Source organism: Geotrypetes seraphini, chromosome 1 (assembly GCF_902459505.1).
Source record: "Geotrypetes seraphini chromosome 1, aGeoSer1.1, whole genome shotgun sequence".
Classification (NCBI taxonomy): Eukaryota; Metazoa; Chordata; class Amphibia; order Gymnophiona; family Dermophiidae; genus Geotrypetes; species Geotrypetes seraphini.
The window spans coordinates 47,633,057-47,646,687 of record NC_047084.1 but is presented as its reverse complement, the minus strand read 5'-3'; the positions used below and the strand labels follow the sequence as shown (position 1 = coordinate 47,646,687).

At 46.6% G+C, this 13,631-nt stretch overlaps 1 protein-coding gene across 3 annotated transcripts in view; it reads right to left on the bottom strand.

The window, feature by feature from the left end:
- The window catches only part of LOC117354053 (ATP synthase subunit C lysine N-methyltransferase-like), a 73,155-nt gene that overhangs the window by 7,432 nt on the left and 52,092 nt on the right, over window positions 1–13,631 (bottom strand). For all 3 annotated transcript variants that reach the window (XM_033930843.1, XM_033930852.1, XM_033930833.1), the window contains one exon: window positions 117–257. In XM_033930843.1, coding sequence (XP_033786734.1) covers window positions 117–257 — 141 coding nt within the window. The remainder of the gene's footprint in view (window positions 1–116; window positions 258–13,631) is intronic.

Here is a 13,631-nt window from a genome sequence, read left to right as displayed (position 1 = left end):
TTTATAATCATAACCAAAACAAGAGGATTAAACCTCCTATTAAAAAAATGTTCTACATCTTTTTATTACGAATTATATCATTGACAATCAAGATACCATATCTGTATGTATTATACCTTCCAAAAGTCTTCCTTCACAAAGCTTGCTTGTGTCGAAGACAGACCCTTCAGCCATGCTTGTGCTCTGGCACAGGATAAGAGAATGGGATTCAGTTCATACCCCGTACTCTGAAACCCCACAGAGGCTGCAGCAAGGACCTGTTAAACATCATCAACATTAGAAAACACAGACTGCATTTTATTTTTCACTTCTTTCCCTCTCTATTTCACTTCTTAGCTCTCTCTATTGTGGACAAATAGTTGAAAATTTTTTGTACTTCAATTATTTTGCTTAAATTACTGTGGGGCCCTTTTACCAAGCTGTAGTAAGTGGTCTTAGCATATCCTTACACAGGTCATTCCTTTGCACTCAGGCCATTTCTTTCTGCTAGGGTAAAATGGCTGATTTTTCTATTTTCCCCATTAACAGCCCAACCAACCAACTTCTTAAATTCTGATCATTATTTTGCCACTATAGCTGAAAGGAGTATGTTATATTATTTCATTAAGTGCCAATTTACAGAAACTCCCCCCAACCTTTTTTTTTTTTTTTACAAAACTGTAGTGCAGGTTTTAGTGCTGGCTGCAGCAGTTAACAGCTCTGATGCTCATATGAATGTCAGAGCTGTTACCACCACAGCCAGCACTAAAAACCGCGCTACAGTTTTGTAAAAGAGGAGGGGTGTGTGTTAAATTCTATGTTTTGATATAATATCAGATATCAAAAGACTAATGTCGCTACTATCTCATCAACTACTATGTAATTGGCTGTTTAGGGCTTCAGACATGCCATTATTGTTCGCTCGTTTTTCTCGGCGATACAAAATGATCTTAGTGGCTATGGCTGTGGCTTCTTCATTCGCCCATTACAAGAATATTTTTTTTTAAAAGTTTTTAATAGTTTTAATAATTTTTATCTGTTTTTCTTTATTTTAATTCCTTGTCTATTATAAAGTGCATAGTGCTCTCATAAATATTTTGCAATAAAAGTTGACTTATCTTAAACTTATGTTGTTTCCTTAATAGGATCGGGTAGGGGCTTGTCACATCGACATGTTTCGCCGTGAGGCTTTTTCAAGATTATTTCCCCTATAAGAATGAAAAAAGACATTGTGTTTCCCATCCCATATTTCTTACCAGCATATCTTTACTTAATTTTACTAAATTTTAAGGGAACCATATAGTAAATAGTTATAAACCACATGCTCACCCTTTTTCAGTTTTAACAGACCATCCCGATGTCATAAACTTTCTGATCTAACAAAGATGGCCGCGGCGTCTTTTTTTCTCGATATAAGTACCTCCCTTACTCTATGACATCACTCCTTCCAATAGCGAATCAGGAGCATGCATTACAGCAAAGTGCTCCATTCCACTTCCTGGTTTAAACCTCCCGGCACCACCGTGTTTACCTATAGATCCATTTCTGTTCTAACCAGTTTAACCTTTGTTTGTAGTTTCCACCCTCCCACCCTTCTTTAATGTGTGCTATAATACGCCATCTTATGTCTGTACTGTGATGTCCATGGGTTTCCCAATGTTCAACTAAGGGGGCTTCCATCACTTTTTTAATTATTCTGGACTTGTGCTCGTTCAATCTGATGTTCATCTGATGGCTTGTTCTGCCCACATATATTAAATCACAAGGGCATACTATAATGTATACAACATTATGGGTTTTACATGTAGTATTCGTATCAGCTACAATATTGATTTCCCTAAACGGAGGCTGCCATTCCAGGCCTTCTATCGTGCACTTGCACCACTGACATTTTTGACACCTTAGGTGACCCGATATCGTTTTGTGCTCCACTCCCTTCCATAAAACGGTTCCCCTGTCCGTTTTTCCAAAACGTCTTGTATGGTATCCAGTGCTGCTTGTTGTGGTATCATGGTGTAAAGAGATGTTATGTCCAAAGAAGCAAGTATGGGTGTATCATCGAACTGTTCAACATCTTTTAGCATTGTGATGAAGTGGGAGGAATCCTTGATGAAAGATGGAACCTTGGTGACAAATGGTTGTAGAAAAAAATCCACAAATTGTGACAATGGCTCCAGGACTGAGCCTCTTGTGGACACAATAGGTCTACCCGGGGGAGACTGCATGTTTTTGTGTACCTTTGGAACCAAATGCAGTTTTGGAGTGGTACCTTTGGAGTGTGTACCTTTGGAACCAAAACTGCATTTGGTTCCAAAGGTACACAAAAACATGCAGTCTCCCCCGGGTAGACCTATTGTGTCCACAAGAGGCTCAGTCCTGGAGCCATTGTCACAATTTGTGGATTTTTTTCTACAACCATTTGTCACCAAGGTTCCATCTTTCATCAAGGATTCCTCCCACTTCATCACAATGCTAAAAGATGTTGAACAGTTCGATGATACACCCATACTTGCTTCTTTGGACATAACATCTCTTTACACCATGATACCACAACAAGCAGCACTGGATACCATACAAGACGTTTTGGAAAAACGGACAGGGGAACCGTTTTATGGAAGGGAGTGGAGCACAAAACGATATCGGGTCACCTAAGGTGTCAAAAATGTCAGTGGTGCAAGTGCACGATAGAAGGCCTGGAATGGCAGCCTCCGTTTAGGGAAATCAATATTGTAGCTGATACGAATACTACATGTAAAACCCATAATGTTGTATACATTATAGTACAGTGGTGCCTCACACAACGAACTTAATTCGTTCCAGGAGCAAGTTTGTTATGCGAAAAGTTCGTTATGTGAAACGCGTTTTCCCATAACAATACATGTTAAAAAAAATAATTCGTTCTGTAGCATAAAATATGCTAAGATGACATAAAAAAAGATAAATTTTTGGTTATTATTTTTATTTAGATACATCTAAAAACATAATTGTTTTTTAAAACAACACACATTTTTTAAATTTAAAGACAGACTAAGTAGAGTCTAATTTTACAGTGAGAGGGCAGAGTCTCAGCGGCAAAAACTGGGACTTAACTGTTCATTTTTTTTTTTCTACCGTGTTTCCCCGATGATAAGGCAGGGCCATCAAATAAGACAGCCCCCCCTTTTTAGAAAAAAATGTAAAATAAGGCACCCCCCCGCAAATAAGCCACCCACCGATACCTGCGCTTACCCGAATCGGGTGGTACGGTGGGTGACTCCGTGTGGTCCCTGGCACCCCCGACACGATCGGGGCAAGAGGGAGCTCAAGCCCTCTTGCCCCCCCGACTCCCCGACACGATCGGGGCAAGAGGGAGCTCAAGCCCTCTTGCCCCCCCGACTCCCCGACACGATCGGGGCAAGAGGGAGCTCAAGCCCTCTTGCCCCCCCCGACTCCCCGACACGATCGGGGCAAGAGGGAGCTCAAGCCCTCTTGCCCCCCCCGACTCCCCGACACGATCGGGGCAAGAGGGAGCTCAAGCCCTCTTGCCCCCCCGACTCCCCGACACGATCGGGGCAAGAGGGAGCTCAAGCCCTCTTGCCCCCCCGACTCCCCGACACGATCGGGGCAAAAGGGAGCTCAAGCCCTCTTGCCCCCCCGACTCCCCGACACGATCGGGGCAAAAGGGAGCCCAAGCCCTCTTGCCCCGCCGATTCCCCAACTCCCCGACAATATCGGGCCAGGAGGGAGCCCAAGTCCTCCTGGCCACGGCGACCCCCTAACCCCACCCTGCACTACATTACGGGCAGGAGGGATCCCAGGCCCTCCTGCCCTCGACGCAAACCCCCCCCCCCCCCAACGACCGCCCCCCCCCAAGAACCTCCGACCGCCCCCCCAGCCGACCCGCGACCCCCCTGGCCGACCCCCACGACACCCCCAACCCCCTTCCACGTACCTTTCTGTAGTTGGCCGGACAGACGGGAGCCAAACCCGCCTGTCCGGCAGGCAGCCATCGACGGAATGAGGCCGGATTGGCCCATCCGTCCCAAAGCTCCGCCTACTGGTGGGGCCTAAGGCGCCTGGGCCAATCAGAATAGGCCCGGGAGCCTTAGTTCCCTCCTGGGGGCAGGGCCTGAGGCACATGGTCGGGTTGGGCCCATGTGCCTCAGGCCCCGCCCCCAGGAGGGACCTAAGGCTCCCGGGCCTATTCTGATTGGCCCAGGCGCCTTAGGCCCCACCATTAGGCGGAGCTTTGGGACGGATGGGCCAATCCGGCCTCATTCCGTCGTTGGCTGCCTGCCGGACAGGCGGGTTTGGCTCCCGTCTGTCCGGCCAACTACAGAAAGGTACGGGGAAGGGGGTTGGGGGTGTCGTGGGGGTCGCGGGTCGGCTGGGGGGGCGGTCGGAGGTTCTTGGGGGGGGCGGTCGTTGGGGGGAGGGGGGGTTTGCGTCGAGGGCAGGAGGGCCTGGGATCCCTCCTGCCCGTAATGTAGTGCAGGGTGGGGTTAGGGGGTCGCCGTGGCCAGGAGGACTTGGGCTCCCTCCTGGCCCGATATTGTGTGGGGAGTTGGGGAATCGGCGGGGCAAGAGGGCTTGGGCTCCTTTTTGCCCCGATCGTGTCGGGGAGTCGGGGGGGCAAGAGGGAACCAGGCGGAGAGAGGGCAGTTAAGCGCAGTGCCTGCGCGGAAGGATGCAGCTCGGGCGACTTCGTTGTGTGAAACGAAGTTCGTTGTACGGATCAAGACATAAAGTTCGTTGTGCGCAGCGTTCGCTGTGCGAGGCGTCCGTTATGCGAGGCACCACTGTATGCCCTTGTGATTTAATATATGTGGGCAGAACAAGCCATCAGATGAACATCAGATTGAACGAGCACAAGTCCAGAATAATTAAAAAAGTGATGGAAGCCCCCTTAGTTGAACATTGGGAAACCCATGGACATCACAGTACAGACATAAGATGGCGTATTATAGCACACATTAAAGAAGGGTGGGAGGGTGGAAACTACAAACAAAGGTTAAACTGGTTAGAACAGAAATGGATCTATAGGTAAACACGGTGGTGCCGGGAGGTTTAAACCAGGAAGTGGAATGGAGCACTTTGCTGTAATGCATGCTCCTGATTCGCTATTGGAAGGAGTGATGTCATAGAGTAAGGGAGGTACTTATATCGAGAAAAAAAGACGCCGCGGCCATCTTTGTTAGATCAGAAAGTTTATGACATCGGGATGGTCTGTTAAAACTGAAAAAGGGTGAGCATGTGGTTTATAACTATTTACTATATGGTTCCCTTAAAATTTAGTAAAATTAAGTAAAGATATGCTGGTAAGAAATATGGGATGGGAAACACAATGTCTTTTTTCATTCTTATAGGGGAAATAATCTTGAAAAAGCCTCACGGCGAAACATGTCGATGTGACAAGCCCCTACCCGATCCTATTAAGGAAACAACATAAGTTTAAGATAAGTCAACTTTTATTGCAAAATATTTATGAGAGCACTATGCACTTTATAATAGACAAGGAATTAAAATAAAGAAAAACAGATAAAAATTATTAAAACTATTAAAAACTTTTTTTAAAAAATATTCTTGTAATGGGCGAATGAAGAAGCCACAGCCATAGCCACTAAGATCATTTTGTATCGCCGAGAAAAACGAGCGAACAATAATGGCATGTCTGAAGCCCTAAACAGCCAATTACATAGTAGTTGATGAGATAGTAGCGACATTAGTCCTTTGATATTGAATATAAATTATGGATCAATGTTGAAGAAGAGACTGGGTTATTTACTTATTGATATAATATCAGAGCATTAATTGAACCATATCCATAGCATTCTCTTTGTGGTTAGACTGAGAACTTTTCAGCACCCCCTTGTAGATGTGGCCCTTAGTGTATGAATCGGTTTTTTACTCCATCAATAATTACAAAGACTAGGAGACACTCAAGTTACAGGGAAATGCTTTTAAAACCAATAGGAGGAAGTTTTTTTCACTCAAAAAACAGTTAAGTTCTAGAACTCATTGCCAGAGAATGTGATAATAGCAGTTAACGTAGAAGGGTTTAAAAAAAGTTTGGAAAAGTTCCTGGAGGAAAAGTCCATAGCCTGTTATTGAGACAGACATGGGAGAAGCCAATGCTTGCCCTGGAATCAGTAGCATGGAATGTTGCTACTGTTTGGGTTTCTGCCAGGTGCTTGTGACCTGGATTGGCCACTGTGGAAACAAGATACTGGGCTAGATGGACTATTGGACTGACCCAGTATGGCTATTCTTAGGAGCCCCTACCGTCAACCATTATGTAGCTGGTAAGGGTTTACACTAGAGAGTTGTGTGGGGGACATAAATCCTGCCCATCCCCACCAGTATCCCGCCTGTCCCCGTGAGGAATCCCTCCATCTCCACGAGGAATCTCATCTGTCCCTGCCTATCTCCCCATAAAAGTTATCTGTCCCCATAAAGAGCAGCAATTACTTCTGACAGTTTTGATTTTTTTTTTTAAGTCGTAGTTTATTTAAACCAGCAATAAAATACAATATAAACAAAACACAGTGAACAGAAATAAGAGATCCATACATCACCGGAAAGAATTAGAATAGACATTAGGTCATGTGACTGTAGGGTTGACCATTTCTTATTAAAAGAAATAAGAGAGTTGGATTTTTTGGCAATATACGGCTCATATCTGTAGAGCAAACAAATCTGGTTCCACCATCTGACATAGGTAACTTGTGAGAGGTCCTTCCAAGATCCACAAATGATTTTTAATGCAGCAATGAGTAAAGAATCAAACAATACAGCATCAAAATCATTTAAAGCAAAATTGAGAGAAGCACTTTTCAGGACAATGGTTACATTAGAAAAATGTGCCAAAACTGAACTAGAAACCCCAAAACAAACTCAGCAAGTACTTTATTTTGTACTAAACACAATTGGTGGCATAACCATGGCAGGATGCTGGGTCTCCCACTGAGATTATCCCCCCCCCCCCCCCAAAATAATCATCTCCTTTGCTGTAGCTGGTGGGACATTTTGTTTTTCCATCATCTGAGCCCCAGTTTCTGCTTTTGTCTGTCTTTTATTAATTCTCTTTCCAAGCCTCGGAAATCCCGGTTCCATCCCCGTGGGAGTCCCGTGAGCCTGGGGGGGATCCCTGTGGGAGTCCCATAGACCTGGGAAGATCCCTGCGGGGTCCCTGCAGGACCCGCAGGATTCCCGCAATCCCCGTGCAGACCTCTAGCTTGCACACTAACCACATGCTAATCTGTTAGTGCGCAGCAATGTAGCTGCACTAATCAAATAGTGGAGAACTCACCCACTCTCCACCCTCCAGACCCACTGCCAACACTAAAAGAATAACATTTTTAAAGTCATGGGTAGCTCATTGCCTATGCATATTGAAAAATTACGAGATGCTTTTTTGCTGCAGTAAGCACGTGTTAAGTGCTTACTGCAGCTTAGTGAAAGGACCCTTATGACTCCTTTTATGAAACTGTAACGCCACTGGTGTTACTTTTCCTTTTGGATCATGATATTTCTGTTCTAAATTAAAATTTGATAGGTCAAAAAAAGGAAAGAAGATACATACTATTACTGTTCTATGTACAAAATAATGTCCAAACGGAACTGAAAAAAACTTTTTAAATTTTAGAAATCAAAACAAGTATGTATATATATATAAAAAGATACTGATCAAAATACTATGTTCCAGTTTGTTAAAACTTGTCTTCTAATTGAACAATTTGTACAAATATCACTGATTTTAAAGGCCAACCTAAATGTCTGTTTACCAGTTTAAAGACTGTGTGGGTATCCATAGAAGGTTTAAAAAATACCATATACTGTACTTTCACTGTTTTTGTGGTTTATGTTCTTTGTTATCTCCAAATTTCCAATAAAAATTTTGAACTTAAAAAATACCATATAAAAGAGAACAGAGTATAATAATTGGAACTAGTAAATTTTTGAAAAGAATGATAGGGAAGAAGATGTGCTCCAAACTTGCGTTATGAAATTTTCAATGGGTGATGGCTGGTATTATAAGAACACACTGAGACATTGTCCAAAGTTCATCGACTTTTCAAAAGAAGTAAATTTAAGAACTGTATTTTCCCAGAATAAGAATTTAAAATAAATTTTGAGTCTGCCTAGTGATGTTACCATTTGGAAAAAGTGTTAGGGAAATAGATGATCACTAGAAGTGCACTAGTTGTGAGGCCTAAGAAGGTAAAATTATGGTCTTACCTGTTAATTTTCTTTCCTTTAGAAGCAGCAGATGAATCCAGACTAGTGGGTATAGCTCACATCGACCAGCAGGTGGAGATAGAGAACTGATTAACAGTTGGCCTTAAAGCCTGGTGTTCCTCTTGTTACTTCAGTTATGCATTTTGCCCAAGCAGCCCGAAAGGAGCATGAGCATCCACAAAACTTCATTCCAGTAGAAAATGGGCCCCTAAATAATACAATTACCAACCATATCCCAACTGAAACCCTAAACAAACACCCTACACACATACAGTGCACTTGGGGAGGGGCTCTGGATTCATCTGCTGCTTCTAAAGGAAAGAAAATTAACAGGTAAGACCATAATTTTACCTTCCATAGCAAAGCAGCAGATGAATCCAGACTAGTGGGATGTAGCAAAGCAAACTCAAACCGGGTGGGACGCCAATGCCGCCTCCGCCAGTACCGCAGTGCCAAAACTTGCCTCCGCACTGGCTGCTACGTCTAAGCGATAATGCTTCGAAAAGGTATTACCCGACGACCAAGTGGCCGCTCGGCAAATTTCCTCCAAAGACATCCCCCCGGACTCCGCCCAAGACGTAGCCAATGCCCGAGTGGAATGAGCATGAAGGTGCTCCGGTACTTTCTTACCTGTCAACACATAAGCCGAAGCAATCGTCTCCTTGACCCAACGCGCAATGGACGCTTTAGACGCCGCCATCCCCTTGTTCTTACCCGCGAACAATACAAAGAGATGGTCCGACCTACGAAAATCATTCGTCACTCCCAAATAATGGAGAAGCATACGCCGCACATCCAGTCGACGCAAAGACAAAAATCGTTTACCCCAATCCTCCTTCCGGAAGGACGGGAGGAATACACTCTGGTTCACATGAAATGAAGAAATCACCTTAGGCAGGAAGGACGGCACCGGCCGCACTGACACCCCCGTCTCAGAAAAACGTAAAAAGGGTTCTCTGCAAGAAAGCGCCTGAAGCTCCGATACTCGCCTCGCCGAAGCCATTGCCACCAAGAACACTGTTTTCAGCGTGACATCCTTCAAAGTGGCCGCTGACAGGGGTTCAAAAGGTGCCCCTTGCAACCTCCCCAGTACGAGTTTAAGATTCCAGGAAGGACAAATTCGCCTTACCGGCGGGCGGATATGGTGAACCCCTTTGAGGAAACGGACCACGTCCGGCTGCGACGCCAGCGACGCGCCAGCCACCCGGCCCCTGTAACAGGCAAGGGCCGCCACCTGAACCCTTAAAGAGTTATAGGCTAATCCTTTCTCTACGCCTTCCTGCAGAAAGGCAAGAATAGCCGCCAGAGATGTATGGAAGGGCGCGATTCCCTGTCGACCGCACCAAGCATCAAAAATCTTCCAGACTCTCGCATAGGAGGTCGAAGTCGAAATCTTCTTAGCTTTAAGAAGCGTGGCAATCACCTGCTCCGAATAGCCCTTCTTCTTTAGCCTTGACCGCTCAAGAGCCAGGCCGTAAGACCAAAGCGGGCCGGATCTTCCATCCAGATTGGGCCCTGAGTTAGTAAGTCCGGAGTTACCTGGAACGTCACCCGATCGCCTACTGAAAGCTGACCGAGATCTGCGTACCACGGTCGACGCGGCCAATCCGGAGCCACCAGGATCACCCTGCCGTGAAAGAGAGCGATGCGTTGTAACACCCGCCCTATCATGGGCCAAGGCGGGAACACATACAGAAGGGAATTTGGAGGCCATGGGAGGGCCAACGCGTCCACCCCCTCCGAGCCCTTCTCCGTGCGCCTGCTGAAGAAGCGAGGCAACTTCGCATTGCGGGACGAAGCCATGAGATCCAACTCTGGCAACCCCCACCGACGGACTAGCAGGTCGAACGCTCGAGCCGACAACTCCCACTCGCCCGGATCTAGAAGATTTCTGCTGAGGAAGTCCGCTTGCACGTTTTCGTGACCTGCAATGTATGCCGCCGACAGAAGCGGAACATGCCCTTCTGCCCACTGAAACAAGATCCTTGCCTCTTCGGCCAACTGCGGACTCCGAGTGCCCCCCTGACGATTGACATATGCGACCGCCGTGACACTGTCCGAAAAGATTCTGGTCGGTCTGTCCTGAATCAGGGACTGAAAAGCCCTCAGCGCCAATCTGATCGCTTTTAACTCCAACAAATTGATGGGCCACTGTGCTTCCTCTAAGGACCACACTCCCTGCACCGATGCTTGCAGGCACTGGGCCCCCCAGCCCCTCAGACTGGCATCCGTCGTCACCACCACCCACTCCGGTGTGGCTAACGGCATGCCCCGCCACAGGTGCAACTCGTGTAGCCACCATTGCCTGCTGCGAGCCGCCCGAGGACTCCATCGGAGACGCACATTGTAGTCCAGAGAAGCTGGGGACCAGCGAGAGAGAAGCGACTGTTGTAAGGGTCTCATGTGGCCCCGAGCCCAGGGGACCACCTCCAGAGTCGCTACCATGGAGCCCAAAACCTGCACATAATCCCAAACCCGAGGTCTGGGCGACCCGAGAAGTAGGCGAATCTGAGCCTGCAATTTCTCTCCCCGGTCTCGGGGTAGAAATACTCTCCCCAGAGCAGTGTCGAATCTGACCCCCAGATGTACCAAAGACTGCGACGGGGACAGAAAACTCTTGGGAAAATTGACGATCCACCCTAACGACTGAAGGAGAGATATTACCCTCTGAGTAACCGACAAACTCTCCTGTCTGGACGAGGCGCGGATCAGCCAGTCGTCTAAGTAAGGGTGTACCCGAATCCCTTCCTTGCGAAGAGAGGCTGCTACCACGACCATGACTTTGGAAAAGGTGCGGGGAGCCGTCGCCAGGCCAAAGGGCATTGCCCGAAACTGATAGTGCTGGCCAAGAATCGCAAACCTTAGATACCGCTGATGCGGAGGCCAGATCGGGATATGTAGGTACGCCTCCTTGAGATCTAGGGACTTGAGGAACTCTCCCGGTCGAACTGCCGCAATGACCGAGCGTACCGTCTCCATCCGGAAATGGCGAACATTGAGAAATCTGTTGACCACTTTGAGGTCCAGCACCGGTCTGAACGACCCCCCCTTCTTTGGAACAATGAAGTACAGGGAATATATCCCGCAGCCTACCTCTTCCGGGGGTACCGGTACCACCGCCCCCAGATCGAGCAGCCCCTGAAGAGTCATGCGGACCGCCTCTCCCTTGGCCGCCCCATGGCCCCCTCAGCCGCGGCAGAGCCTTGCAGTCCCCCCGAGTCGCCCTCAAGGCCCGGGGAAGTAGACCGTGCCCCGCTGACACGGGAGATGGCTAACTCACACGCTTGCAGGAAGGCATCTTCTGCCGGTGTATCCCCACACCCTGCAGAGCAGAAGCCCGACAGTGCTCGGCGCTTCCCACAGCGCGAGCACCGCTGAGTAGCCTCTGCTGCCATCGCTAAAAACGGCGATACAAAAAACTTTTTTTTTTTTTTTTTTTTTCCACAAACGCGGCAACCCGCCGCCGCGCCGACTCCGCCCACCCCCCGCTACCGCCGGAACGACCCGAACGACCAACGAACGCAAGAGGAGGCAGACAGCAAACAAAGTTACTCACCAACCGGTCCCCCGCTCTAACTGCAGTCGGGTAACAGCTGGTAATCGCACTGAAAGCCACACGAACACAGCACGGCTCAGCACAAGCAGGAAGTCGTTGGTTTTTGTTTTTTTTTTTTTTTACTGGAATGAAGAAACCTAAGCACAAACCTCCTGCAGTGGCCCAAGAACCCGCTCAAACAAACGGAGGGGAGGGTGGAGAAGGGACCTGGGAGGGCCCAGGTGTAGCTCCCAAAGCCGGCACCGATCAGCCAGGCACCCCTGTCCTACTGAAGAGACAGAGTCTCAACAGAGGAAGCCACAGGAACACCCCCTAAACCGGCCCCAGCCAGAATCCAGGAGCTAGTAGAGTAAGCTCCATTCCTGCTGGGAGATAGAGCAAAACTGAAGTAACAAGAGGAACACCAGGCTTTAAGGCCAACTGTTAATCAGTTCTCTATCTCCACCTGCTGGTCGATGTGAGCTATACCCACTAGTCTGGATTCATCTGCTGCTTTGCTATGGAAATTACATTACAGGTGAAATAAATTAATTAATCTAAGCGTTGGCAAGAGATGCACCCTGATTAATTTTATCAATTATATATCACAAAATCACTCTTACCTCATATACAGTTTCTGTGTGCTAAATTAAATATAGGTTAAATCATTAGATCATTGAATATCAGAATGAATGAACATAGATCAAGTCTGAATAGAATGAAGATGGAGGCACCAATAGTGTGTGTGATAATATGAAATGTTTTTCCATTGACTGGGTTAAAGCAGCAATAAAAGGAAGTGATCATGAAATTTTAATGTAACATGAAAATGTTGGATATATAAACTGAACACTCAAGAGCCTTATGGTTTAAATTATCAATAGTTATTAAAAAATTTTTTTTTTTTTAAATATAGTGTCTTTCTGTATACTATTGGTGATTTTTATCATGTGACCTGAGATAAGTGCACTGATTGGTCCATTTAAAGGTTAGTATTTTTTCCCATAAATAATTTATTGAAACGTTAAACAAATTTTAAACAAATAAACACACAAATAAAAAAAATCCCAAACACAAATAACATCAAGCCTAAAAGTATACAAATATAACAATACTTATAATAACAACTTCTAATTAGTTCTGGGAAGTTGCATTTTTAAAAAATCCTGCCACTCTCTTTAATAGCTTTGGAGTGCAAGATGTATGTAGTGTGTGAATACTGCGTGTATAGAGCTTGACAACACTAAAATAAGCATCTTAGCATTTAGCGCATGCTAATTTCATTAGCGTGTGCTAAGCTTTAGTAAGATCCTGTAGGTCCAATGAATTCAGGAAACCCTAATATGCAGATGGGGGTGACCAGAGGAACGCCCTCATCTGTTTGCCCAGATCGCTCAATAGCGATCCCAGTGCATGCGAAGACCATCTCTAGATGGTCTGCGCATGCGCTGGACCTTCGGGTCTGGCATAGATTTTTTTTTTTCCCCTTTTTTTTAAGGAGCCCTTGCACTACGGGGAAGGGTGGGAGAGTCGGGGCAGGCAGGCAGGTGTGTGTGTTCAGGGCTGCAATTTTTTTTTTGTTTTAACTTTTTAAAACTTTTTTTACTATTGTAGACCAGCAAGTCCGTGGTTTTAACCTGCTTTAAATCCACGGGTTAAAACCACAGGCTTGCAGTGCGGGGAAGAGCAGAATCAGGCAGAGTACATCGGGGCAGAGCACGGTGACATTCGGGGAGAGCAGGCAGGAGACACAGATTGGGGCAGAGCAGGGCGACATTCGGGGAGAGCAGGCAGGAGACAGATCGAGGCAGAGCAAGACTTCTATGGAGCTGGAGAGTCAGAAAGACGTTTTCGACTGGTCTCCAGCAATCGCTTCTTGGGTTGATCAGCCAGCCCAGTC